Here is a 26,601-nt window from a genome sequence, read left to right as displayed (position 1 = left end):
AATTATAAATTATCAATAAATAAAATATACTTTAAAATAGATCACTATTAATTAGGGACTTAAAATGAATAAGTTATCATAGGAGAGGCGGTTGATATTAAAATTAGGTTTGCATCATATGGTATTAAATACAATCATTTCTGTTCTCAGCTGGACTAGGTTAGCATAATATGATCGGTCGATGACGTTGAATTCGAAGACAACCGCCGCTTATTTTTTCCTCCTTCAAAACCGATCACGACGATTCCATCGTACGTACCAACACTGTTACCCATGTTCGACGATTACAATATGTGGATGTCGGATCTTGCTTGTCCGGTCACGATCAGACGACGACGATATTGAAGCACATTCGGCACATACGAGAAGAAGGAAAGAGGAATTCAGAGGGACGATATCGAAGCAACGACTTACGAGAACATTAATCGCTTTTAATTACACCAAAGGTCATCGTGTCAAATCTCTCATAAACAGAGATCCTCTGTTTCCGGCGGAGACGTTCATTTCTATTCTCAATCGGACTAGGTTTGCATAATATGATCGGCCGATGACGTTGAATTCGAAAACAACCGCCGCTTATCTTTTTCCTCCTTCAAAACCGATCACGACGATTTCATCGTACATACCGACACTGTTAGCCATGTTCGGTGATTACAATATGTGGATGTCGGATCTTGCTTGTCCGATCGCGATCGGATGACGACGATATTGAAGCACATTCTGCACATACGAGAAGAAGGAAAGAGGAATTCATTAGGAAAGTATCGAAGCAATAGCTTACGAGAACATTAGTCGCTTTTAATTACACAAAAGGTTGTCGTGTCAAATCTCTCAAAAACAGAGATCCTCTGTTTTCGGCGGCGGTGTTCATTTCTGTTCCCAAACGGACTAGGTTTGCATAATATGATCGGTCGATGACGTTGAATTCGAACACAACCGCCGCTTATCTTTTTCCTCCTTCAAAACCGATAACGACAATTCCATCGTATGTACCGGCACCGTTACCCATGTTCGGCGATTATAATATGTGGATGTCGAATCTCGCTTGTCCGATGGCGATCGGACGACGGCGATATTGAAGCACATTCTGCACATACGAGAAGAAGGAAAGAGGAATTGATAGGGCGATATCGAAGCAACGACTTATGAGAACATTAGTCGCTTTTAATTACACCAAAGGTTGTCGTGTCAAATCTCTTAGAAACGAAGACCCTATATTTCCGGCGGCGGTGTTCATTTCTGTTCTCAACCGGAATAGGTTTGTATAATATGATCGGTCGATGACGTTGAATTCGAAGACAATCGCCGCTTATTTTTTTCCTCCTTTAAAACCGATCACGACGATTTCATCGTACGTACCAGCACCGTTATCCATGTTCCGCGATTACAATATGTGGATGTCGGATTTTGCTTGTCCGATCGTGATCAGATGACGACGATATTGAATCACATTCTGCACATACGAGAAGAAGGAAAGAGGAATTCATAGGGACGATATCGAAGCAACGGCTTATGAGAACATCGATCGCTTTTAATTACACCAAAGGTTGTCGTGTCAAATCTCTTAGAAATAGAGATCCTATATTTCCAGCGGCGACGTTTATTTTTGTTCTTAGCCGGACTATGTTTGCATAATATGATCGGTTGATGACGTTGAATTCGAAGACAGTCGTTGCTTATCTTTTTTCTCCTTTAAAACCAATCACGACAATTTCATCGTACGTACTAGCACCGTTACCATGTTCGGCGATTACAGTATGTGGACGTCGGATCTTGCTTGTCTGATCGTGATCAGACGACGACGATATTGAAGCACATTCTGCACATACGAGAAGAAGGAAAGAGGAATTCATAGGGATGGTATCGAAGCAACGACTTACGAGAACATCGATCGTTTTTAATTACACCAAAGGTTGTCGTGTCAAATCTCTTAGAAACAGAGATCCTCTATTTCCGGTAGTGGCGTTCATTTATGTTCTCAGCTGAACTAGGTTTGCATAATATGATCGGTCCATGACGTTGAATTCGGAGACAGCCACTGCTTATCTTTTTCCTCCTTCAAAACCGATAACGACGATTTCATCGTACGTACCTATACTGTTACCCGTGTTTGGAGATTACAATATGTGGATGTCGGATCTTGCTTGTCCGGTCACGATCAGACGACGGTGACATTGAATCACATTCTACAAAGACGAGAAAGAGGAAAGAGGAATTCATAGGGACGGTATCAAAGCAACGGCTTACGAGAACATCGGTCGCTTTTAATTACACTAAAGGTTGTGGTGTCAAATCTCTCAGTAATAGAGATCCTCTATTTCCGGCTGCGACGTTCATTTCTGTTCTTAGCCGGACTTGGTTTGCATAATATGATCGGTCGATAACGTTGATTCGAAGAGAGTCGCCACTTATCTTTTTCTTCCTTCAAAATCGATCTCGACGATTTCATCGTACGTACCGACACCGTTACCCGTGTTCGGCGATTACACTATGTGGATGTCGGATCTTACTTGTCCGATCGCGATCGGACGACGACGATATTGAAGCACATTCTGCACATACGAGAAGAAGGAAAGAGGAATTCGTAAAGACAGTATCGAAGAAACGGTTTACGGGAACATCGATCGCTTTTAATTACACGAAAGGTTGTCGTGTCAAATCTCTAAGAAATAGAGATCCTCTGTTTCCTGTGGCAACGCTCATTTCTGTTCTCAGTCGGACTAGGTTTGGATAATATGATTGATCTATGATGTTGAATTCGAAGACAATCGCAACTTATCTTTTTCCTCCTTCAAAACCGATCACGACAATTCCATCATACGTACTGACACTGTTACCCATGTTCAACGATTACAATATGTGGATGTTCTTGCTTGTCCGATGGCGATCGGACGACAGCGATATTAAAGCACATTCTGCACATAAGAGAAGAAGGAAAGAGGAATTCATACATACAGTATCAAAGCAACAACTTACGAGAACATCAGTCGCTTTTTATTACACCAAAGGTTATCGTGTCAAATCTCTCAGAAGCATAGATCCTCTATTTTTGGCGGTGGCGTTCATATCTGTTCTTAGCCGAACTATGTTTTCATAATATGATCGGATGATGACGTTGAATTCGATGACAGACTTACTTATCATTTCTCTCCTTCAAAACCGATCACGACGATTTTATCGTACGTACTAGCACCTTTACCCATATTCGGCGATTACTATATGTGGATGTTGAATCTTGTTTGTCCGATCGCGATCGGACGATAGCGATATTGAAGCACATTCTGCACATACGAGAAAAAGGAAAGAGGAATTCATAAGGATGGTATCGAAGCAACGACTTACGAAAACATCGGTCGCTTTTAATTACACCAAAGGTTGTCGTGTCAAATCTCTTAGAAACAAAGATCCTATATTTTCGGCGGCAGCATTCATTTCTGTTCTCATCCGGACTAGGTTTGCATAATATGATCGGTCAATAACGTTGAATTTGAAGACAGTCGCCGCTTATATTTTTCCTCTTTCAAAACCGATCACGACGATTTCATTATACGTACTTGCATCGTTACCCATGTTCGGTGATTACAATATGTGGAAGTTGGATCTTACTTGTCCGATCGGACGACGAAGATATTGAAGCACATTCTGCACATATTAGATCAAGGAAAGAGTAATTCATAGGGATATTATCGAAACAAAGGCTTATGAGAACATCAATCGCTTTTAATTACACCAAAAGTTGTCGTGTTAAATCTCTTAGAAATAGAGATCCTTTGTTTCCAACGGCGACATTCATTTCTGTTCTCAATCGGACTAGGTTTGCATAATATGATCGGTCGATGGCGTTGAATTCGAAGACAGTCGCCGCTTATCATTTTCCTCCTTCAAAACCGATCACGACGATTTCATCATACGTACCAGCACTGTTACCCATGTTCGGCGATTATAATATGTGGATGTCAGATCTTGCTTGTCTGATCGCAATCGGACGACGACAATATTGAAGCACATTCTGCACATACGAGAAAAGAGAAAGAGAAATTCATAGGGACAGTATCGAAACAACGACTTACGAGAATATCAGTCACTTTTAATGTCGTGTCAATTCTCTCCGAAATAGAGATCCTCTATTTCCGGCGGCGGTATTCTTTTTGATTAAAAATCTCGATATGGGTAAGGAATTTGTTGTTTAACAAAGATGGGTTATGGAAAAAGATAATCGGCTTTCTATTCTTATGGGTCGTTGATTCAAAATTTTTGATTCCAGATTTACTACAAATTGTGATTGCATTGCATATACACATTGAGTTAGATTTCTTGATGTATGCCAATTTGAATTTCAACCGTTACTTCTAATTTGTTAGGCAGGGATGATTTCAAGGTTGTTTATTTCGCTCGTCCAATCTCTAAATGTTTTAATCGGTGGTTTGGGATTTCTTCCTTGTAATAAATGGAAGTCGTGTCAAGGAATCGAAGACTCTAATATCTAAAGTCGTGACTTGTAAGATCACGATCTCAATCAAACTCTACGTCGGTAAGTAACAGTTGAATCAAACTCTACATCGGTAAGTAACGATTGAATAGAAAAGAAGGTAGAGAACGAGATAGTCTATGGTAAAGAAAAGAACAAGAAGAAAAGACCCAAAGGGAGAATGTTTTAACATTAAAAAAACCGTGATAAGAGTTTTACTAATCTAGTCATTTAATGTTTTTTAAAATTCAAAATAATGTGTTTATTAACATTAAAAGTCGTGATTTAAGAGTTCTATTAATTTTGTTATTTATATACCTAGAGTAATGCTCAAGGTTATGTTTATTATTTTACTCAATTAAAAGTGGGGATTTTAATTTATTTTTTTCTCCTTTTTTCCATTTCTCTAGGTGTACATTTATGTCTATGGATATTTTGGGTTTAACCATTCATAATTTATCAACCGAAAGATTATGGATTCTGTTAACAAATTAATTCTAAAAATAAAAAATTCGGTATATTTTTTATTGAATGATCTTTTATTTTAATGTTAGAAGCGTTATTGTATATTAAATCAAAACCATATACTATTTTTGTTGTGTGTAGTAGGCTTTTGCGATGAAATTGTACATGGACCTGCTGTGAACCAATTCTTGCTTAAAAAAATTTGATTCCTCATTTGATAAGTTCATTTATTTGTGTTCTGTAATGTTACTATAACAATTGTAACCATTTAGATCACAGATAACCTCACAATAAGGATAACGGTCATTGTACTTAGTTACAATTTGTTTGAATTAAGTGTTAAAATACTAGGTTCATAATATAATAGTAAATTCTTGAAGAGGGGAAAAACTTAATAACTAATCAATTTGCTTAAATGACTGAAACTTCGGTTATATTCATTCTTTCTAATAAAAATTTAATCTTACCTAATTTGTTATAAATTATAAATTATCAATAAATAAAATATACTTTAAAATAAATCACTATTAATTAGGAACTTAAAATGAATAACTTATCATAGGAGAGGCAGTTGATATTAAAATTAGGTTCGCATAATATGGTATTAAATACAATCATTTCTATTCTCAACTGGATTAGGTTATCATAATATGATTGGTCGATGACGTTGAATTTGAATACAATCGCCGCTTATTTTTTTCATCCTTCAAAACCGATCACGACGATTTTATCGTATGTACCAACACCGTTACCCATGTTCGGCGATTACAATATGTGGATGTCGGATCTTGCTTGTCCAGTCACGATCGGACGACGACGATATTGAAGCACATTCTGCACATACGAGAAGAAGGAAAGAGAAATTCATAGGGACGTTATCGAAGCAACGACTTATGAGAACATCAGTCGCTTTTAATTACACCAAAGGTTGTCGTGTCAAATCTCTTAGAAATAGAAATCCTCTATTTCCGGCGGCAACGTTCATTTCTGTTCTCAATCGGACTAAGTTTGCATAATATGATCAATCGTTGACGTTGAATTCGAAAACAACCATCGCTTATCTTTTTCCTCCTTCAAAACCGATCACGACGATTTCATCGTACGTACCGACATTGTTACCCATGTTCGGTGATTACAATATGTGGATGTCAGATCTTGCTTGTCCGATTGCGATAGGATGACGACGATATAGAAGCACATTCTGCACACACGAGAAGAAAGAAATAGGAATTCATATGGACGATATCGAAGCAACTTGAACATCAGTCGCTTTTAATTACACAAAAGGTTGTCGTGTCAAATCTCTCAAAAACAGAGATCCTCTATTTCCGGTGACGGTGTTTATTTATGTTCTCAAACGGACTAGGTTTACATAATATGATCGGTTGATGACGTTGAATTCGAAGACAACCGCCGCTTATTTTTTTCTCCTTCAAAACCGATCACGACAATTCCATCGTATGTACCGGCACCGTTACCCATGTTCGGCGATTACAATATGTGGATGTCGAATCTCGCTTGTCTAATGGCGATCGGACGACGGCGATATTGAAGCACATTCTGCACATACGAGAAGAAGGAAAGAAGAATTCATAGGGACAGTATCGAAGAAATGACTTACTAGAACATCGGTTGGTTTTAATTACACCAAAGGTTGTCGTGTCAAATCTCTCAGAAATAGAGATACTTTGTTTCCGACAGCGACGTCCATTTCTGTTCTCAACCGAACTAGGTTTGCATAATATGATCAGTCGATAACATTGAATTCGAAGAAAGTCGCCACTTATCTTTTTCCTCCTTCAAAACCGATCACGACGATTTCATCGTACGCACCGACACCGTTACCAATGTTCAGCGATTACAATATGTGGATGTTGGATCTTGCTTGTCCGATCGCGATCGGACGATGACGATATTGAAGCACATTATGTACATACGAGAAGAAGGAAAGAGGAATTCATAGGGACGGTATCGAAGCAACGACTTACGAAAACATCGGTCGCTTTTAATTACACCAAAGGCTGTCGTGTCAAATCTCTCAGAAACAGAGATACTTTGTTTCCGGCGGTGACGTTCATTTCTGTTCTCAACCGAACTAGGTTTGCATAATATGATCGGTCAATAACGTTGAATTCGAAGAAAGTCGCCACTTATCTTTTTCCTCCTTCAAAATCGATCACGACGATTTCATCGTACGTACCGACACCGTTACCCATGTTCGACGATTACAATATGTGGATGTCAGATCTTGCTTGTCCGATCGTGATCAAACGACGACGATATTGAAGCACATTCTGCACATACGAGAAGAAGGAAAGGGGAATTCATAGGGACGGTATCAAAGCAACAACTTACGAGAACATCAGTCGCTTTTATTTACAACAAAGGTTGTCGTGTTAAATCTCTTAGTAACAGAGATCCTCTATTTCCGGTGGCGGCGCTTATTTCTGTTCTTAGCCGGACTAGGTTTGCATAATATGATCGGTCCATGATGTTGAATTCGAAAACAACCGTCGCTTATCTTTTTCCTCCTTCAAAACCGATGGGATTTCTTCCTTGTAATAAATGGAAGTCCTGTCAAGGAATCGAAGACTCTAATACCTAAAGTCGTGACTTGTTAGATCACGATCTCTATCAAACTCTACATCAGTAAGTAACAGTTGAATCAAACTCTACATCGGTAAGTAACGGTTGAATAGAAAAGAAGGTAGAGAACGAGATAGTCTATGGTAAAGAGAAGAACAAGAAGAAAAAGAAAAAGACCCAAAGGGAGAATATTTTAACATTAAAAAAACCGTGATAAGAGTTTTACTTATCTAGTCATTTAATGTTTTTAAAAATCAAATTAATGTGTTTATTAACATTAGAAATCGTGATTTAAGAGTTCTATTGATTTTGTTATTTATATACCTAGAGTAATGCTCAAGGTTATGTTTATTATTTTACTCAATTAAAAGTGGGGGTTTTAATTTACTTTTTTCTTCTTTTTTTTTCCATTTCTAGGTGTACATTTATGTCTCTGGATATTCTGGGTTGAACCATTCCTAATTTATCAACCGAAAGATTATGGATTCTGTTAACAAATTAATTCTAAAAATAAAAATTTCGGTATATTTTTTTTATCGAATGATCTTTTATTTTTAATGTTACAAGCGTTATTGTATATTAAATCAAAACCATAGACTATTTTTGTTGTGTGTAGTAGGATTTTGCAATGAAATTGTACATGGACCCTGTGAACCAATTCTTGCTTAAAAAAAAAATTGATTCCTCATTTGGTAAGTTCATTTATTTGTGTTTGTACTTAGTTACAATTTGTTTGAATTAAGTGTTAAAACACTAGGTTCATAATATAATAGTAAATTCTTGAAGAAGAGAAAAACTTAATAACTAATCAATCTGCTTAGATGACTGAAACTTCAGTTATATTCATTCTTTCTAACAAAAATTCAATCTTACATAAATTGTTAAATATATATAATATATCTAAGAAGACATAAAGAGAAACTATGGATAATTATGTTTGATAATTATTAGAATATCTAACTAAACATTTAGCCTATTATGGGGCAATATCATTTAACTTATGATTTTAAATTTGAGAAGTAGTAAATATTAAATTATTTAATCACAACGGTTGAGAATACTTCATTCATTTATGCATAAATCTCTTACTTAGTTGCTTAAGTCTTGAAGTAATATGATAAGACTATATTGTTGTCCCGCGTAGATAAAAACACAAAAGTTCAAAAAGAACATGAACAATTTATTAAAGTTGATTTTTATAGTGATTTTGATTTTGGTGGCTTGTAATTTTGATGCCTTGTGATTTGAGACGTACAATTATATTTTATTTGAAATAATAAAAACATTATATTTGAGAATACTTTATTTCTACATATTTTCTTTACTAGTTGGTCTACTATTTTGAAAATATCACATAAGCCTATTTTGTTATTCGATGCGATTACAAACTCAAAGACCATTTTGAAAAATATGAAATGATATTACTTAACTAATGTTGACTCTATAATATCGAAATATTTTGGCTTGTGATTTTAGACTTGAAAAATATGTTAAATATCAAATTATTATATTTGAGAATACTTCATTTCTAATTCTACCTATTCTCTTGACCTATTTTGATACAATATCACTTAACTTGTGATTTTGGATTTGAGAAAGTGTTATTATCAAATGATTAAAATATTATGGTTAGAATACTTTCATTTTTTGTGTGTATATTGCTTCATTTTATTTGGTTTACTTTTTTTAAAAAAAAATATCATTTAAGCTTATATTTGTTACACTTAATAAAAATAGTTTGAAAATTATGAGGCAAAATTGCTTTATTGTTGTTATTTTTCAATAATATTGAGATTTTGTGATTGTTATTTTGGACTTGAGAAATATATCAAGATTCAATTATTATGAATGAAAATACTTTATAGTTTATATTATTTTTTCTATTATTAGACAATTATATCACTTCATTTGTAATTTTGAATTTGAGAAGTGCTAAGTATTAAAGGATTAAATATTACGATGGATGATACTTCATTTCTGCACATTCTCTTATTTAGTGGTTTTAGTCTTAAAAATAATTTGATAAAACTTTATTGTTTCCCTCACGTGGATGGAAACACAAAAGTTAAAAAAGAATGAGAACAATATCACTTATTAATGTTGGTTTTATAGTGATTGGTATTTTCGTGGATTGTGGTTTAGGAGGTATTTTTTTTTAAAAATTATTTGAGAATACTTCATTTCTGTATATTCTATTGACTAGTGAATGATAACAACACTAATGTTATTTTAAACAAATAATTTTAAAATAATTTAGTTTATTTTAAAATATAAACAAAAACAATATTGGGCTTCAATTGCATTATCACTTTGCTATGTTTTATACATGGGTCAAGCCAAAAATCTGAATTTATAAGTGGGTCAATGATTTGTTCCAACTTTCATTAAAAATAATTATCAATATTTGGATTGGATAAACTTTGTTACCTAAAAATAGGTAATTAATTATTAGTATTAATTAACTATTAAATAAGAACTTAACTAAGTTAATATTGTGCAGATTAAAGAAAACCGGAAGGAAAGCTAATCGGTATTTTCTTAAATCGGCTCGGTTGTCTACTTCAGCATTTAAAAAGATCGGTTATTTCAATAATCGACATTTTAGATGTCGGTTTTCTGAAGAAGCATAACCAGTATTTGTGTATATCGTTTTTATGAAGAAACGTAATCGGTTTTCTAGATATCGATTTTATGAAGAAGCGTAACCGATATTTGTGCATTTCGGTTTTCTGAAGAAACGTAACCGGTAGTATGCATATCGGTTTTCTGAGAAGCGTAGCCGGTACATTACGAAATCGGTTTTCTGCCAAAACGTAGTCGGTATTTTACGAAGTCAGTTCTTATGCCAAAGTGGAACCGGTAGTATGCATTTCGGCATTTTATAAATCAAATGTCTGCCAACACAGTCCAGACTGTCAAAAGTGCCAAAAGACAAATTATTCATGATGCACGTTCCTAGGAAATTATAATCTAATTAATGTCCTCTTGGCTTATTATGATCAAAGTACAGACAAGATCAAAGAATATCTCATCCAATGTACTACTCTGAACCTCAACCAATCAAAATAAAGAAAGATGTCCCATGAAGAAAATATATCCGTTGAAGAAGCAAAATATGTCCGTTGATATTTTCTTATTTAAGAGAACAAAGGACAATCGACAGAACATACGACTTTTGTGGCCTATAGAGTTATTGATCAATCCTTGCACCGGTCTTAAGAAATCACAACCGATCAACTCTCTTAAGTTCTAAAAGTTTAATCAGTCTTCAAGTGTGTTAGAGTCTCAAAACTGTATTACAATACTACATATTTTGTGTGAGTTTGTTAGCATTGTAAGTTGACAGAATATGTTTATGCTCAACAAAGAGTGTGTGCTAGGAGTTCGGAAAAAGGTAGTGTGTAAGTCTTGGTTGTCTGACTAGGTTGTATACGAGTGTTGTATTCAATCAAATCTTGTAGTGGATATCCTTCTCAAAGTTTGAGAAGAAGGGGTGACGTAGGACTTCTACTCCGAACATCCATAAACCTTGTGTTGTGTCTCTTCTTCCTGATCATTCTCTAAACCGATTATTTATTGCTTCAAATCGAAACAAACAGTTCCGCACTTGAACTCGGTTCAAGAGTTTGTGACGATTTGTGTAGAGTAGAAACGAGATAATCAACCTCTAACAGGGTTATTATCAAACGGTGTGTGTGTAAGCGTTCAAGTTGTGAGATCCCATTCTCCTTTGTCGATCCCAATCCTAACAAACTTGTACCCAAGGATGTCAAAATCGAGAATTTATAAAATCGTTGACCGGCTTATGCACTCCACTCGTTGTCTACTAAGTGAGTGTTATAGCAAGCGAGAAGTATACAGTATACTCATACTGTATAGAGTTTAATTTGAAAAAATAATAGTTATATATTATTATTATAATATATATATATATATATATATATATATATAATTAAGTATTTTATATTTATCCAATTTTATATATTTAAATATAAAATTAATTAAAAAATAATAATAAGTAAATATTACTATAAAAAAATATAATTACAAAATTAATTATATTAATTAATCTATTTGAATTAATAATAATTTTATTTTTTTAATTTAATCTAAATTTGATTTTTTAAACGTAAAATCGTATAATATCGTAAAATCGAAATTATATATTTATAAAATCGTAAAATTTTATTATCGTAAATTTAAAATCGTAAGAGTTTATTTATTTAAGAGTTTACTTAAAATTAATCTTAAGTGAAATCGTAAAATTTTAAGAGTTAACTCAAGATTTTATCCGTCTTGCTTATACCATTAATTAATAAGACAAATAAAATCTAGAGACTCTTCAAATCTTACAAGTTAACTAGTTATAATTTAAAAAAAAAATACTTATTCAAATAAATGGATTGATTTTGTAATTATGACTTCTTTTTAATTTAATTAGTTTATTAAATTATTTTTATACTTAATTATATAAATAATAATACTATATAATTAATATTCTTTTAAAGTAAATTTTCATTATTTAAAACAAATTCTCAATTTTACAAATTAGAAAATGACTAATCATTTTAAGTAAATTCTTAATTTTAACTAAATTAATTAATAGTTGCTTACATAAAGTTATAAGGATTATTAAAAATAATAGTGTTTCTCCTTTCATATATAACAACAACAAATCATATTGTGAGTACAGTTTTAAAAGACGAAAATTCAACTTGAACAATCAATCTATCACCAATCCAAAAAATATTATTATGGGTTCACTACCAAACATCATAAACTCATGTTAAATAATGTGTTCAATTGACTCGATCTCTTTGGAACACAGTGAACACAATAACCTTCCGCGCAGTTTAAGAAAAACATACATTTCTGGACAATCATTCGATTGCAACAACATTTGTCACGGCAATGACTATAACTCGTAATTGGGTACTTGGTAGTCCTAATATAGACGTTCTTAACATTTTGGGTTCAAGTCTTATTGATCATAGTGATATATAATATATATTTGATAAAATAAATGAAGAACGTTAGGGAGAAATGATCAATTGGCTTGGAATATTCACATTTTGATTATAGAAAACTTGTCTGACCCAAAATATTTTGGGAGCTCTATCCAGGTTTCAACGATAAAACATCAACAAAAACATCAACAAATTTATGAATATACGTGTCTTTCAATCCCAAAAAAAAAATGTTTGACAAAATATGTGTTTTTAAAAAAAGATTTATCTATATTTTATTGATCAAAATCAGATCCAAAAATGATTTTCAAATGGGTCGAGGAATGATAAACTCAACGAAAAAATTATTGAAAGCAAATTCACGAATCCGACGTGGCCTGCCAGGTTGTTCCCACGTCTCGAAAATGCTCATTTTGGATCCCGAAACGCTAATTTTGGGTCCCGAAAATGCTCATTTCGGGACAAAAAATAATAATTTTTTTTAGTCCCGAAATGCCCGTTTCGGAACCTGAAAATGACCGTTTCGGGACATTTTAAATTTTTTCTCTCCTACCCACGTGCGTTTTGGAACCCGAAATGAGCGTTTCAGGACCCGAAATGAGCATTTTGAGACAGTTTTAAGATTTTCTCTCTCCTACTCACATGGCGTGTCACGTTGATTCATTGAATTGCTTTCGCTGATTTTTCTCATTATGAATAATTTAATTTGGATGTCATATCAAGAGCAAGATTCACGCTCATTCAATTCCTAGATCTTTTACATCAAGATACATTAATTAAATATATGTATATTCATGACTACATATTTTCCATAAAATATTGATCTAACTTAATGTAGATCTAGCATGTGTCAATACTTTAAGTAGTTAATTGGATTTACAATAAGACTCACATGGAAAGTCCCATACAATCAAATTAAAAGAAGAAGAATAACATTTTGGTTTCTAATAATCCATCAAACTATATTAAATACAAATTGTAGCTATAAAATCATTTGAAATTATACATTCATTGCGAATGTTTGACGGGTGGTACACCCGTAGGGCAAGATTCGAGAACCCAATTCTTAGTATCACTCCCTGATCCACCCTCGTCTCCTTGTTTAGGGACTAAAGATGAGCCACTAGGAATATTTTCGGGACTACTTTGATTGGTTTGTTTGTTAATCAATGATGAAATAGCCGCCGCTACAGCAACCCTAAAATTTGGATCAGACGTAATTGCACTTACATTCTCGGCCAATGCCTTATTATCACTCGTAGTACCCTCTCCGCCTCTCCAACTTGCATTTATCTCGTTTACCTCCTTATGACTATTGAAAAAGTTGTCGCGAACATTATTTTGAGCATTTACTATTGTGGGTGCCCAAGGATATGCTTGATGAGTTGTTCCATTGGGATGAAACTGTTGGGCTTCAACGAAATTTCCACTAGGGTTTATGTTTCGCATGTTTAGATACGGGGTCATTGGATTGCTTATCATGGGAGAATTCATATATGGAAACGAGGATTGTGAAAAGTTTTGCATGCTATCGATAGAGATGGGATTGCTCGAGTCCAACAATACATACGGTGTTGATGCCGACGTTGTTGATGCCATCGCAGTTGCCCCGACAGGAAGCGGGTGGTTATGTGTTCCCTCGTATGTGGTTATTAGTATTGACATGTCTTCCAAACACCTTTGAACCTAGGAGATTTGACGACGAAATAAGTAAGTTATTAAAAATTGTCATAAATAACTTTGCGAATGAAATCCTAGTTTGTTTAATTACTTGTTTTCTAACAGGACATCCCGGTGCCACTGTGCATCGATAATAGGCTCGAGGACAAGGGTTTCCTTTAGCAATTTTTTGTCCGTATTTTCTCCATTGACATCCATCGTTCATCTGTATAATTAAACACACGTCGTTCAAAACTAAAAATGAGTGAAAACAAGTCGGAGATTTGTCTTGAAGATTGTTTGAACTTACCGTGGCCGTCTCGCATCTTGCTCTTACGGAAACCCTAGTTTTCCTATTGGGCGGAGCAACAATATTCGCAGCAGCCGCCAAATGATCACCCCTTTGAATTGAAACAAACCTCTTGTTTTCTTCTTTATTATTATTGTTATGATTAGTATCATGTTCTAACCTTTCTTCTTCTCGTCTCGGTTGGCTAAGTGTATGTGTTATCATTCCCAAAGACAATCCTAATTCATCATTTTCTTTCTCGTCTTCTTCTTCCCTCGATGGTGAATTCGACACCGCAACCCTAGAACTTGTTTTCAGCTCGTCAGTCGCTGCTGCCGGAAAAAATATTCTAGGATCCTGCGAAAACATCTGATGTCAACAATTATCTTTTAAAGAACCATTTCAATAAGTAAAAACTTACATTGTTTTGGGTATTCTGGCATTGTACGGAATCAAACTTCATCTTCAAATCATAAAAATTATTCATTGATTGTTCAATCGCCAGTTTCAATGCCTTGTTCTCCTCTTTCATCCTATTCATCTCCATTTGTAGCTCGGACAACTAAAAAATGGTTGATTTGCTTAACTAATTAATCAATAGTATGAATGAATATGATCATCAAGATTCATGAACTATTTACCTCTTCTGTTCTTGATTTTTCTTGTATAGCTTCTTGCGATTGATCTCCTTCCTTTTCTTTTCCATTTGATGCTGCTTTTATAACAAGTTCTTGTTCGTTTTCTTTCATGAGAATAGAGATGATGTTGATCTTTCAATGAAATGAAACTCTCTGCAACTAGTTCCTTCTCTCTCTACTATGTTTGGATATTGTAGCACAAAAGTCAAATCCCTCGTCTTGAAGACGTATAAGAAAGAAGAAGAAGATGGAATTAGACAAACAAGGACGCATCTAAGCATTGACTTAGGCTTTGCCTTGTTAAACCAACCACATTCTATTTTCTTACACTTGCTAGTCTTATTTTAATCAAGAATATTTCAACCATAATTATACAAATTTCTTTGTCTATTTAGTTCGGTAGGATCGATCACAATAATAAAATACATAAATACCCTCCAATCTCCTTTTCAATGTATCTTTTTTATTTTTTTTAAAGTATTTTTTTTCTTAGGACACTTATTAATTTTCACAACTCTTCAGAGTACGACTAATTTTCTCCGGTGTTAAGCAAATAACTCGTAAACACACTAAAAGTTTTATTTAAGTTAGATGTGCCGCTTGATAGACTCAACTTAGGATTTCAAGACAACTTAGGATCTCAAGAATACTGGAGATATCCATCAATTTAAATCATATCTTAATAGGATTAAGACGGACAAATGAGAGAGTTCATATTGATTTTAGCTTAGTTGAAAACCCTTTTTCACTTTAATTGTTTTTCAATTGTTTTCAAATATTTATTTGGGATATAAAAAATCAGGTTTTTTTGAGTAAAAAAATAAGGTGTGTAATAATAATAACATATTTAAAATAAAATAAAATTTGATATGTATGTAGATGAGTTGATAGATAGAATCGTTGTGAGAATTTTAGACAATCTTGGGTTTTTGTTCGATTTAGGTTATTTTAATAACTCAATCTACTCCAATATTATTTCACTTTCATCTTATATATTACATCACTTAATTCACTAAACAAAATATTAAGATATTCTCCATTTAAGTTTTTTTACTAAAAAAAATCACCACCTCCTTAAAACCACCCCAATCATTAGATTTTAAATAATCTAAGTTATTTGAATAATTTGAATCTAAACAAGCCTCTTTTTGTAATGGTTTGGTTTTTCTAGGTATAATTATATAAGATTTGAAAAAAAAAATATTGGTTAGTTTTATTAGATTTACTTTTACCACTATGTGAGAAAATGAAAAGAAAAAGAAGGGATTTCATGCAATCAAGGGTATTTTAGTCTTTTCCAGTTTGTACAAATATTATGATGGAAGAAACCCTAGTTCAAAATTTTGTGTTATTTTATTGAACAACTCTCGTTGATTTCAACCTTTTGAATTAGTTCTTGAAGTTGGATGCATTTGCCCTGATTTGCAACAAACATATATATTAAATTGCAACAATCATATATTTAAAGATTTATTTTATTGACATCATATGTAGATAATTCTTTTTACATATTTTCCTCAATTTGTCTTCTTAAAATACTGTTTTTAGGTCAGAATGATTATATTAATAAAATAATCATTAAATTAATCTTAGGCAAGTTGTCTTGACCATCCCATGAAGAAAGGATCGGTCTTTTTGGAAATGCCATTTCTTTATTTGTTTAAAGAATATTCATTAAGTTTATACAAATATTGCATTTATAAAAAAGAATTAGTATCAAATAATGCACTACTAGTTAAAAATAAATAAAAACTGTAAAAACAACACACAAAGACAGAAAATAACTTTCAAATTAGGGTTTTTTTATTAAGAAAAGTAACACAATCTTTACAAAGTTATGACCTCTATTTCATTGAAATTTTTTGTTATTTATAGTGTTAATGTTGTTATTGATTTAAAGAAACAAAAATAATTCAAATAAAATAAATTTGTAACATATTAATGGATTGTAGAAAATCCCAAAAACAAATGAAAAAGAAAGTATTGGGATCAGATCTGAAATAGTCAACTAGAAGACCTTCACTTTTCAAAATAATAATAATGAAGCCATATTTAATTATTAATATATATTCATCACTCCTTGTGTCAGTTATTTGGAATAAGATTAATTAATTGAGATTAACCAAGATTATATTTAATCTAGAATTCCAAATCTACCCCTTACAAGTATTTAAATATAACCTAATAACACCTTCACCAGAAAATTAGGCTTGCACTATAGCTTATAATATGCTAGTTTAATAATAGCTAATTACTAGCTAGCTTATCCTTTAATTAATTTTAGTCTGAACTCAAAATTAAATTCATTACTAGCTTTAGCTTATAGTATAAGACTATATTTCACTCTTGATCTACATAATATTATAGAGCATCTATTATTTGGGTTTAAATATTGGCTTTTAATTTAAAATAATGTACATCTGTAAAAATAATTAATAATAAACAAATCATATGAGTCACCCTAGGTATCAATTTATTTTAATTATTTAGTTAGATGAAATTAAGGGGTAAGCGGTGTTTTTTCACCGAAAAAATTATTCCAAATGTTGTTGTCGGATTTTCAAAATCATCGTCCGTCAATTAGCGACTAAATGTTGGTTCGGTTCGATCGATTATAAGATTGATTTATGATCAATTTAATCAGAGAAGAATTAACAAATATATATAACAGAAAATCCTGAAATTTCAAAAGCAGAAGAAAAGACTGAAAGTTCAATAGTAAAATAAGAAAGCCAAAAAAATGAAACTAGAGAATTGATAACTGGAAAGCATCTATAAGAAACTAAGGATAGAGAAGCAGAGAATGACAATGTTAAAGATTTAAGAGGAAGGAGAAGTTAAAGATGAGATGAAGAATCAGATAAAAGAGAAGAAGAATTAGAGAATGAAAATGAAGAAGAATTAGAGGAAGAAAAATGTAAAGAATTATGGGATGAAAGTAATGGTAAATTAAAAGATAAAAGTGATAGAAAAATAGTGGAAGAAATAAAAAAGAGACTATGAAAATAAATTGTTGAGATTCGAGGATTGCGTTTTGAGGAATGCAGATTGAGATTATAAAGTAGAGTAAGAATAGTTAAAAAGGAAGCTCATAATAAAATCATAATTTTAAAATTGTAGGTCTTAATTTTGACCATTTCTCCTACTTTTGAGTTTTTTTTATGAAATTGTGCTAAATTGTTTTTAAAAAACAAATATATATATATATATATATATATATAATAAAATAAATAATAAAAAATTAACAAATATATATATAAAAGAATGAAAAAATTAATGTAAAAAAAATATAAATAAAATTATAATATATTAAATATTTTTAAATCAGTCCCTAAAACAACTATTTAACTGATCCTAATATATTAATCATTTATTATTAGCCAGTGATGTGTCAGAAAATTGATAAAAATGTGAGGAGAGAGAAGAGAGAAATTTTATTATTTTTTTGGTTATTCAAATTGTGCCACATTATTCCCTCCTCATTCCCTCCCTCAAATTAATATATTAGGATCAGTTAAATAGTTGTTTTTAAACATAAATGCTCAGTCGGTTATATCGTCAATTTTATTATTATTTAAACTGTCAATCGAACCGATCAGGGTTGGTACATGAATTTACGAACCGGTCAAAACTCAATTCGATCGGTTTATCATTGGTTTGGTTCGATTTTTTCGATTTTACTTGCACTGTTGTGGAACTTATTTTAATTATACATTTATTTGTAAATTTAATTAAAAACAAAATTGTTCAAAATCAATTTTAACTTCAGTTTCAAATGAACATATAATTAATATGTAATTGTGTTTCAATAGTGCCTAATGTTGCCTAATTAATGATGACATTAAATAATCAATTAGTTGTAGATCTTAATGCTAATTAAATATTGCATATATAAGGGGAAGTAATAAGAATAGCAATATTAATTTAGCATATAGCAACTAGCTAGTTCATCAACTTTAACTCTTTAATTATTTATTATTATTGTTTTTTATTAAGGCTATAAATGTTTGGCTAGATTAAGTTCAATTTGAAATTATAATTGAAGTGTATATATATTGTGTTTATGAGCTGGAACTGTATTCATTTTATTTATTGGTTTGTTATTCTAACATATTTTAATCATATAACCAAGTCATGTTTTAGAATAAAATTTTAAAATAATTAATTAAATTAACAATCTCCCAATGAGATTCAACCAATTTTTTTGTTTCAATTTTAGGAAATTAGCTTGACCCTACAAATAATTCCTCTTCAATTTGAAATATTTTAAAGGGGGAATCAAACTTTAAATATTTGGAGTTTTATACTTAAATCACATATATACATTAATTAAAAATATCATATTTTCCTAGGTTGATTTTTCTATATTTGGCTAGAAATAGAACATTAATTTGTCTTCTACAATTCTTTTCTTTGCCTAAAAATACAATTTGAAGCTGAATTAAATAGAAGACTTGTCCAATTTGCCAAACTTTTCAATATCAATTTGACTAGTATTAATTTTACAATATTTTATAGTCATGGTCGTCACATGACTCAATAATACAACGGTCTAATTGAGATACAATTAGCTAATTAATCGTAAAAAGAGTAAGTTAGAGGTTTTCGATGTAGAAAGTTATGAAAAATTGAATGAAATTTGAATTAAAAAAATTGGAGATTGGTTTATTAATATTAACTATTTTCCTTTAATTTAGACTCAATTTATTTTTGTGTGTTTGTTTATTTGTAATTTGTCACTTGTTAACTAGCAAGACATTTCAATGAAAGTTATAGTATAAAATGAAAGAGTTTATTTAATGAAAGTTTTACTATACATTATGCAAAAGATAAAATGATATTATATGTGGACTAGGTGTATGAATGGACAAGTAAATAAATTTCAAAAAATAATTTTTTAAAATAATATTACAATAACTTGTTTGATCTTAGTTTATTTAGAGCTGGTTTGATGTTGGGTTATTTGGGTTTTTATTGAATATTTAGAAAAAATAAGTTAAAGTTTTTAATTGGTTAAATTATTATAATATTATTTTATATTTAAAATTTATAAAATAAAAATAAGAATATTTTAATGATTTAATTGATGAATTGAGTCATTAAAAATAAATTAAACGGGATACAAAAATTATCAATAAAAAAGTAAAAATAAAAATAAACCAATACAAATAAATTGTCTTGATTGATATGAAATATAAAATAGCTAGTTATTTGGATGAATGTTAATTAACTAATAATTTAAGTAAATGTCAAGCTTTTTTTTCAAATATAATCTGAACAATTCACACCAAACCCAATACATATATATAATAAATAGTTATTATCTTATCTTAGCAAAAAAAATAAAAAATAGTCATGATCTCTCACTATCACAAACTTAGTAGACAATTCTGTCAAGGCTTTGATTATGTATTAATGATATTTTAATACAATTCAATTATTTATTTATTTATGTTTCAATCATGGATTCTATATTTAAAATTCATATAATTTTTTCTTTTCTATTCTCACAAATAAAATAAAATCAACAATCAACCCTATTTAAATAAAAGTGTTATACAATTTGTTCAAAATTGAAATGAAGGTAACGAACGCTATAAAATCGTGTTAATTATTTTTATACCATTACAACCATATATACATTTCAAAAAATCTTTCAAAGAACAATTCATAAAAGAAATGAAAATTTTAATATAACAAAATATTAAAGAAAATATATAAGAAATGAATGTTGGGTTAATTTGTATAATATATATTTTGGAGAGTGTAGTGTGGATCTCAGAGAGCAAACGTCGCTACTTCTTCTATCTTGGATCATGTGATTTTATTTATTTATATAATTAATATATATATATATATAATTAATTAATATCGCATGCTTACAGAGTTGACGAAGGTCTGTCACTAATTAATTCTTCTCAATTCTCACATACAAATATTATATATATATATATATATATATATATATATATATATATATATATATATTATCTTTAATGGTATATATAGAATCTTTTAGAGATACTTTGATCTTGTTTTTTTACTACAAAAATTTATCAAAAATATATTATTATTTTTATATAATATTAATAATAAACAAAAAAAAAATAATAGTTACGTGAGTTAATTTATTTGGATAATTATTTGTTTAGTTCATTTTTTATTTTTTATTTTTATTTTAAATCATATAAAATCCTAAGATTATAACTAGAATAATAAATTCTATATATGAGAATCGTAAAACTGTCACATCTACTAAATTTACCGAAAGTTAAATAGTGAGTTTAAAAATATGAACCATAGTTTGACTTGTATGTCACGCACAAATTGAGAGGGTACCAATTTTATTGAATGATCTTTAAGAATGTTAAAAGTTTAATTTTACCTACTTGAAACCTCTAGCATAAGTTGGTTTTCTATACTGTAAATTAATCAGAAAATGGTATATGTTAGGTATAGAGTTTACTAATGCCAATTGACTAATTAAACTAGGGGAATTGTATATTTCAAATTGGCCCAATTAGGGGGAACATGTAATCTTGTTTCTTGAATCAATCTTAGCACGATTTGAAGCTAATTACTATTATTTCATTGAACCACCATTACATAAACAAATTATGAGCAAAATTAATGTCAATACTCAATAGTGATATGGAGTTATAGTGTCAACCAGGATTAAATCAACTATGATTGGGTCAATTCTCACCTACTTAAGTATACAAGTAAAATTATATAACTTTAGTTACAAAGGGGATAAAATTGGCAGATTCCTCTTTGCGATTTTTCTTTTTTTTTTTGGCTCTTTTATTGATGTTTTTTTGTCTCACCTATATTTTGACGATAAATTTAGTTACAAATATTTTTTTTTCGATACTTTTTTTTGTTATAATTTATGTTCAAACGTGCTCTTAGTGAAATCAAACTATTACTTCAACTTCTTCGACTCATATCCTAGCCGTTTAAGTTATTATGGTGTGTTATAAATAATTATTAAAGAGATATTGAAAAAATAGTGTTTATATTCATGCGTGAATCTAATGTTTTGAGAATTTTGAAACGAATAATACCTTTATACTGTAATTAATCGATGTGAGATGAGTAAATGCACATGTTATCCAAATTTAAAAATAGGAGATCAAGCACACAACAAAATAACACCAGATTTATGTGGAAAACCGTCTCAACCTGGAGGGTAAAACCACGGGGCCAACCGGCAAATTTCACTATAAACAAGAAACGGATACAAATGTTCTTCTCAACTTTAAACCAAAAGTTGAGATATACAAACAGAGAAAACCAATTTTATTTAGACTCAAGCTAGTCTAGATATACAACAAAAAATTGGAACCTGAAAGTGATAAATGTAAGGAGATCTTTATTGCCTCATTCTCTTCTTCTTCATCTGTTTCTTCTCTTCTTAGCAGAATGTTCTCTCTCTAAAGTGATAGAATGAGCAACATTCCTAAGGTTTGCTTGTTTAATTAAATGCCTGATTGGGCTGGACCTAAAGGCCTAACAATCTCCCCCTCTAGCCTACGGAGAGAGCCACATCGATCTTCAAGTCATCACTTAGTATTCATGCCAACAAGCTTACAATAGGACTCGAGCTTGTCTTTTGGAACAATCTTTATAAACATGTCTGACGTGTTCTTATCCGTGTGGATTTTCTTCAGCTTTATCTATTGGTTTTCTATTACATTTCTTAACCAATGAAACCTCACATCAATATGCTTAGTTCTGGAATGATATGTAGCATTCTTGCTTAAATCTATTGCACTTTGGTTATCACAGAAAATAATTGCATCTTTTTGTTGCATACTAAGCTCTAGGAGAAATCTAATCATCCATAATAACTCCTTACCAGCTTCAGTTGCTGCAATGTAATTTGCTTCTGTTGTTGACAAAGCCATGCATTTTTGCAACTTGGATTTCCATGACACGGCTCCCCCTGCAAAAGTAAACACATAACCCGAAGTGGATTTTCTGTGATCTAGATCTCCAACCATATCAGCATCTGTGCAACCTTCTAACACAGTTTCACCATTTCCAAAACTCAAACACAAATTGGAAATGCCCCTTAGATATCTAATAATCCACTTCACTTCTTTTCAATGTTGTTTTCCTAGATTAGAGAGGAACCTACTTACCACCCCGATTGTATGCGCTATATCTGGCCTAGTACAAACCATTGCATACATTAAACTCCATACAGTTGAGGAGTATGGAACACTTGACATTTCATCATTTTCTTTCTCTATTGATGGACACATTTCCTTGCTCAATTTAAAATGTCTAGGAAGTGGACAACTTACTTCCTTTGCTCCTTGCATGTTGAATCTGTCAAGCATTGTTTCAATGTACTTCTCTTGTGACAACCAAAGTCTCTTAGCCTTTCTGTCACGAGTAATCTACATTCCCAATATCTAACGTGTTTGGTCCATGTCCTTCATGTCAAATGTCTTGGACATCTCCTTCTTAAACAGATTTCTCCAACCTTGTCAGCGGATGTAGGGAGAATTCCTACGACGTCCTTGGTGCCATCACCACCTAGGAGCACCCCTTCCTGCATATCCATACAAGATCTGAGTAGGCGGGTCGAGGTCATGACTATTATCTAATCACCATGTCCTACAATCAACATATCATCGACATAAAGTAAAAGGATTAGAAACTTTCCATTAGAAAATCTTTTAAAGTAAACACGCGAATCTGTCTTGGTTCTTTGGTACCCATGAATCATCATAAAAGAGTCAAATTTCTTGTACCACTATCTCAGAGCTTGTTTTAAACCATATAGACACCTTTTCAATTTGCAAACCATGTTCTCATCTTCTTTCACTTTAAATCCCTCTAGTTGCACCATGTAGATCTCTTCTTCCAAGTTACAATGAAGAAATGCAGTTTTTACATCAAGTTGCTCAAGGTCTAAGTTAGCTATTAGACCTAACACTGTACGCGTGGAAGTCATCTTTACCACTAGTGAGAAAATCTCCTCAAAGTTGATTCCCTATTTATGTCCCCTTTACAACAAGTCGAGCTTTTTACTTCATAATTTCTCCATTTTCATCTTTCTTTAGTTTGAACACCCATTTGTTTTTCAATGCCTTTCGGCCCTTAGGAAGTTCCACCAGCTCATATGTGCCCATTTCTTGCAATAACTTTATCTCATCTTTCATTGCATTCTTCCACTTAGCTTTGTCTTTATGAATTTGTGCATCCTGAAAACATTTTGTCTCTCCTTCTTCTGTCAATATGATATACTCTGAAGAATGGTACCTTTTAGAAGGTTGGTACTCTCTTTTAGACCTTCTTAATGGGGGCTCTTCTGGCTCCTCTTGATGATGTTGCTCCCCCTACTCAAGAACATCATAAACAGTCTAATCATCATTACTAATATTCATGTTAGAGGTTTCCTCAGTGACTTCTTCATTATGTTCATCTTCATCTGTTACGGTTGACTATACTGTGAAGGAATTGGTATGAGTTCTATGGACTCATTAACACTCTCTAACTTCTCGTTGATTTCTAAATTTATCTCATTCTAACCCTCAAAGAACACAACATCTCTACATCTAACAATTCTTTTCTTTTCTGGGTCCCATAATCTGTACCCAAATTCCTCATTTCCATATCCAAGGAAAATATATGGAATTGTTTTATCATCTAACTTGAATCTTTGCTCCTTTGAAATATGCACATATGCTTAATATCCAAACACCTTTAGATGCGGGTATGAAATATTCTTCTTAGACCATACTTTTTCTGGTATTTCAAACTTCAAAGGAACAGAGGGTGACCTGTTTATGAGATAACAAGCTATGCGAACTGCTTCTGCCCAAAACTGTTTTGACAACTTTGTCATCTTCAACATGCATCTCACCTTTTCTACAATGGTGCGATTCATTCTCTCAGCCACACCATTGTCTTATGGAGTTCTAGACACTGTTTTCTCATGTAGAATTCTATATTTTACACAATATACTTTAAACTCCTTGAAGGTATACTTCTCCCCCGTTATCAGAGCGAAGACATTTTAGCTTATTGTTTGTCTCTCTTTCTACCATGACATGGAACTCTTGAAAGTAATTAAATACATGGTCTTTAGTTCTCATTAAATAAACCCACACCTTTCTAGATGCATCATCAATAAATGTTAGAAAGTATCGATTGCCACCTAATGACTCATCCTCAAAAGGACCACACACATCATAATAAACCAAGTACAGCACATTATGTTTCCATTTTGATGTTTGATTAAAAGAGACGTTGTGTTGCTTACCAAATGGACAGTAGTCGCATAGATCAAGAACTTCGTCTTTGGTTGAGGGGATGTGAAGCTTCCTCACCAAAATTCGCAACCATTTCTCACTCATGTGGCCGAGACGTTGATGCCACATATTTAGAGAGTTTTCAGTTTGTACTGCATTCAGCCCATTTTTGAGTATCTTCACATGGGTTCGGTATAAGGAATGCCACGACTTCCCTTTTGCTACAATTATTGATCCCTTGTTGATCTTCCATTCTCCACTACAAAGGTAGTGCTTGAATCCATCTTTGTCCGATGCATCACCTGATATCAAGTTTAGACGCAAATTAGGAATATGTCGCACATCTTTCAGTGTTAACTGATGTCCTAGTTTGTCTGCAAACAAATATCACCAATACCCACAATGATCAAGTGACTAGTATTACCCATCTTCATTATACCAAGATCTCAAGCCTTGTAAGTCGTGAAGAACTCTCTATTTGGTGTAGCATGATAGAAAACACTTGTATGAATTATCCACTAAATTCCTTGATTTCTTTCTACATGCAGATATTATTCTTTTTTCACAAGAAAGAATCACTACATCATCTGCAGTTACTATGGCTGTGGTATTTTTGATCTCATCATCTTTCTTCTGATTTTTGTCTTCATTCTGTAGTCTTTTCCAGAATCTGTAATTTTTCTTCATGTGACCTTCTTTACCACAATGATATCACTGTCTTCCCTTAGATTTTGATCTTCCTCTAGACTTGTTATGGCCTCTTGATTGTTGTCGGTATTTAGCTCTTCCCCTGTTCTCTATGACTAGGGCCTGTGCACTATTTGTACTAGTTGACTTTAGTCTTGTCTCCTCATTTAACAAACTGCTAGTAACTTTACTCATAGTAAGAACACCATTCGGAGTTGCATTACTGATTGTCACAATCAATGTCTCCCAATTGTCGAACAATGATCCCAAGAGCAATAGGGCTTGTAGCTCATTCTTCTAATGTCATCTTCATCATTGATAATTGATTAATCAAGCTCTAGGACTCATTTAAATGCTCAGCAACACCTGCACCTTCTCTGAATTTCAGATTTACTAACTTTTAAATCAGAAATGCTTTGTTACCTGTTGTTTTCTGCTCATACAATGACTCCAGCTTCTTCCACAACTCATGTGCACTCTTCTCACTTGCTACATGGTGGTACACTCTATCATTAAGTCACTGTCTGATTGTGTCGACTGCTTTCTGGTTCAATTTTGTTCAATCACTGTCAGC

At 32.1% G+C, this 26,601-nt stretch overlaps 1 protein-coding gene across 1 annotated transcript; it reads right to left on the bottom strand.

The window, feature by feature from the left end:
- Positions 1-13,427: 13,427 nt before the first annotated feature.
- Positions 13,428-25,469, bottom strand: LOC124933549 (WRKY transcription factor 72A-like). The gene is made up of 9 exons (XM_047473966.1): positions 25,200-25,469; positions 24,177-24,425; positions 23,554-23,635; positions 22,934-23,020; positions 15,076-15,176; positions 14,856-14,996; positions 14,456-14,791; positions 14,258-14,371; positions 13,428-14,172 (listed from the first exon to the last, which is right to left on the bottom strand). The coding sequence occupies exons 1-9, from the start codon at positions 25,467-25,469 to the stop codon at positions 13,495-13,497; spliced, it is 2,058 nt and encodes a 685-aa protein (XP_047329922.1). The 3' UTR covers positions 13,428-13,494.
- Between the last annotated feature and the right edge of the window lie 1,132 nt (positions 25,470-26,601).

The sequence above is a fragment of the Impatiens glandulifera genome, chromosome 1, assembly GCF_907164915.1.
Source record: "Impatiens glandulifera chromosome 1, dImpGla2.1, whole genome shotgun sequence".
NCBI classification, from domain to species: domain Eukaryota; kingdom Viridiplantae; phylum Streptophyta; class Magnoliopsida; order Ericales; family Balsaminaceae; genus Impatiens; species Impatiens glandulifera.
The sequence above is the reverse complement of the archived record's forward strand: the minus strand, read 5'-3'. Positions and strand labels throughout refer to the sequence as shown.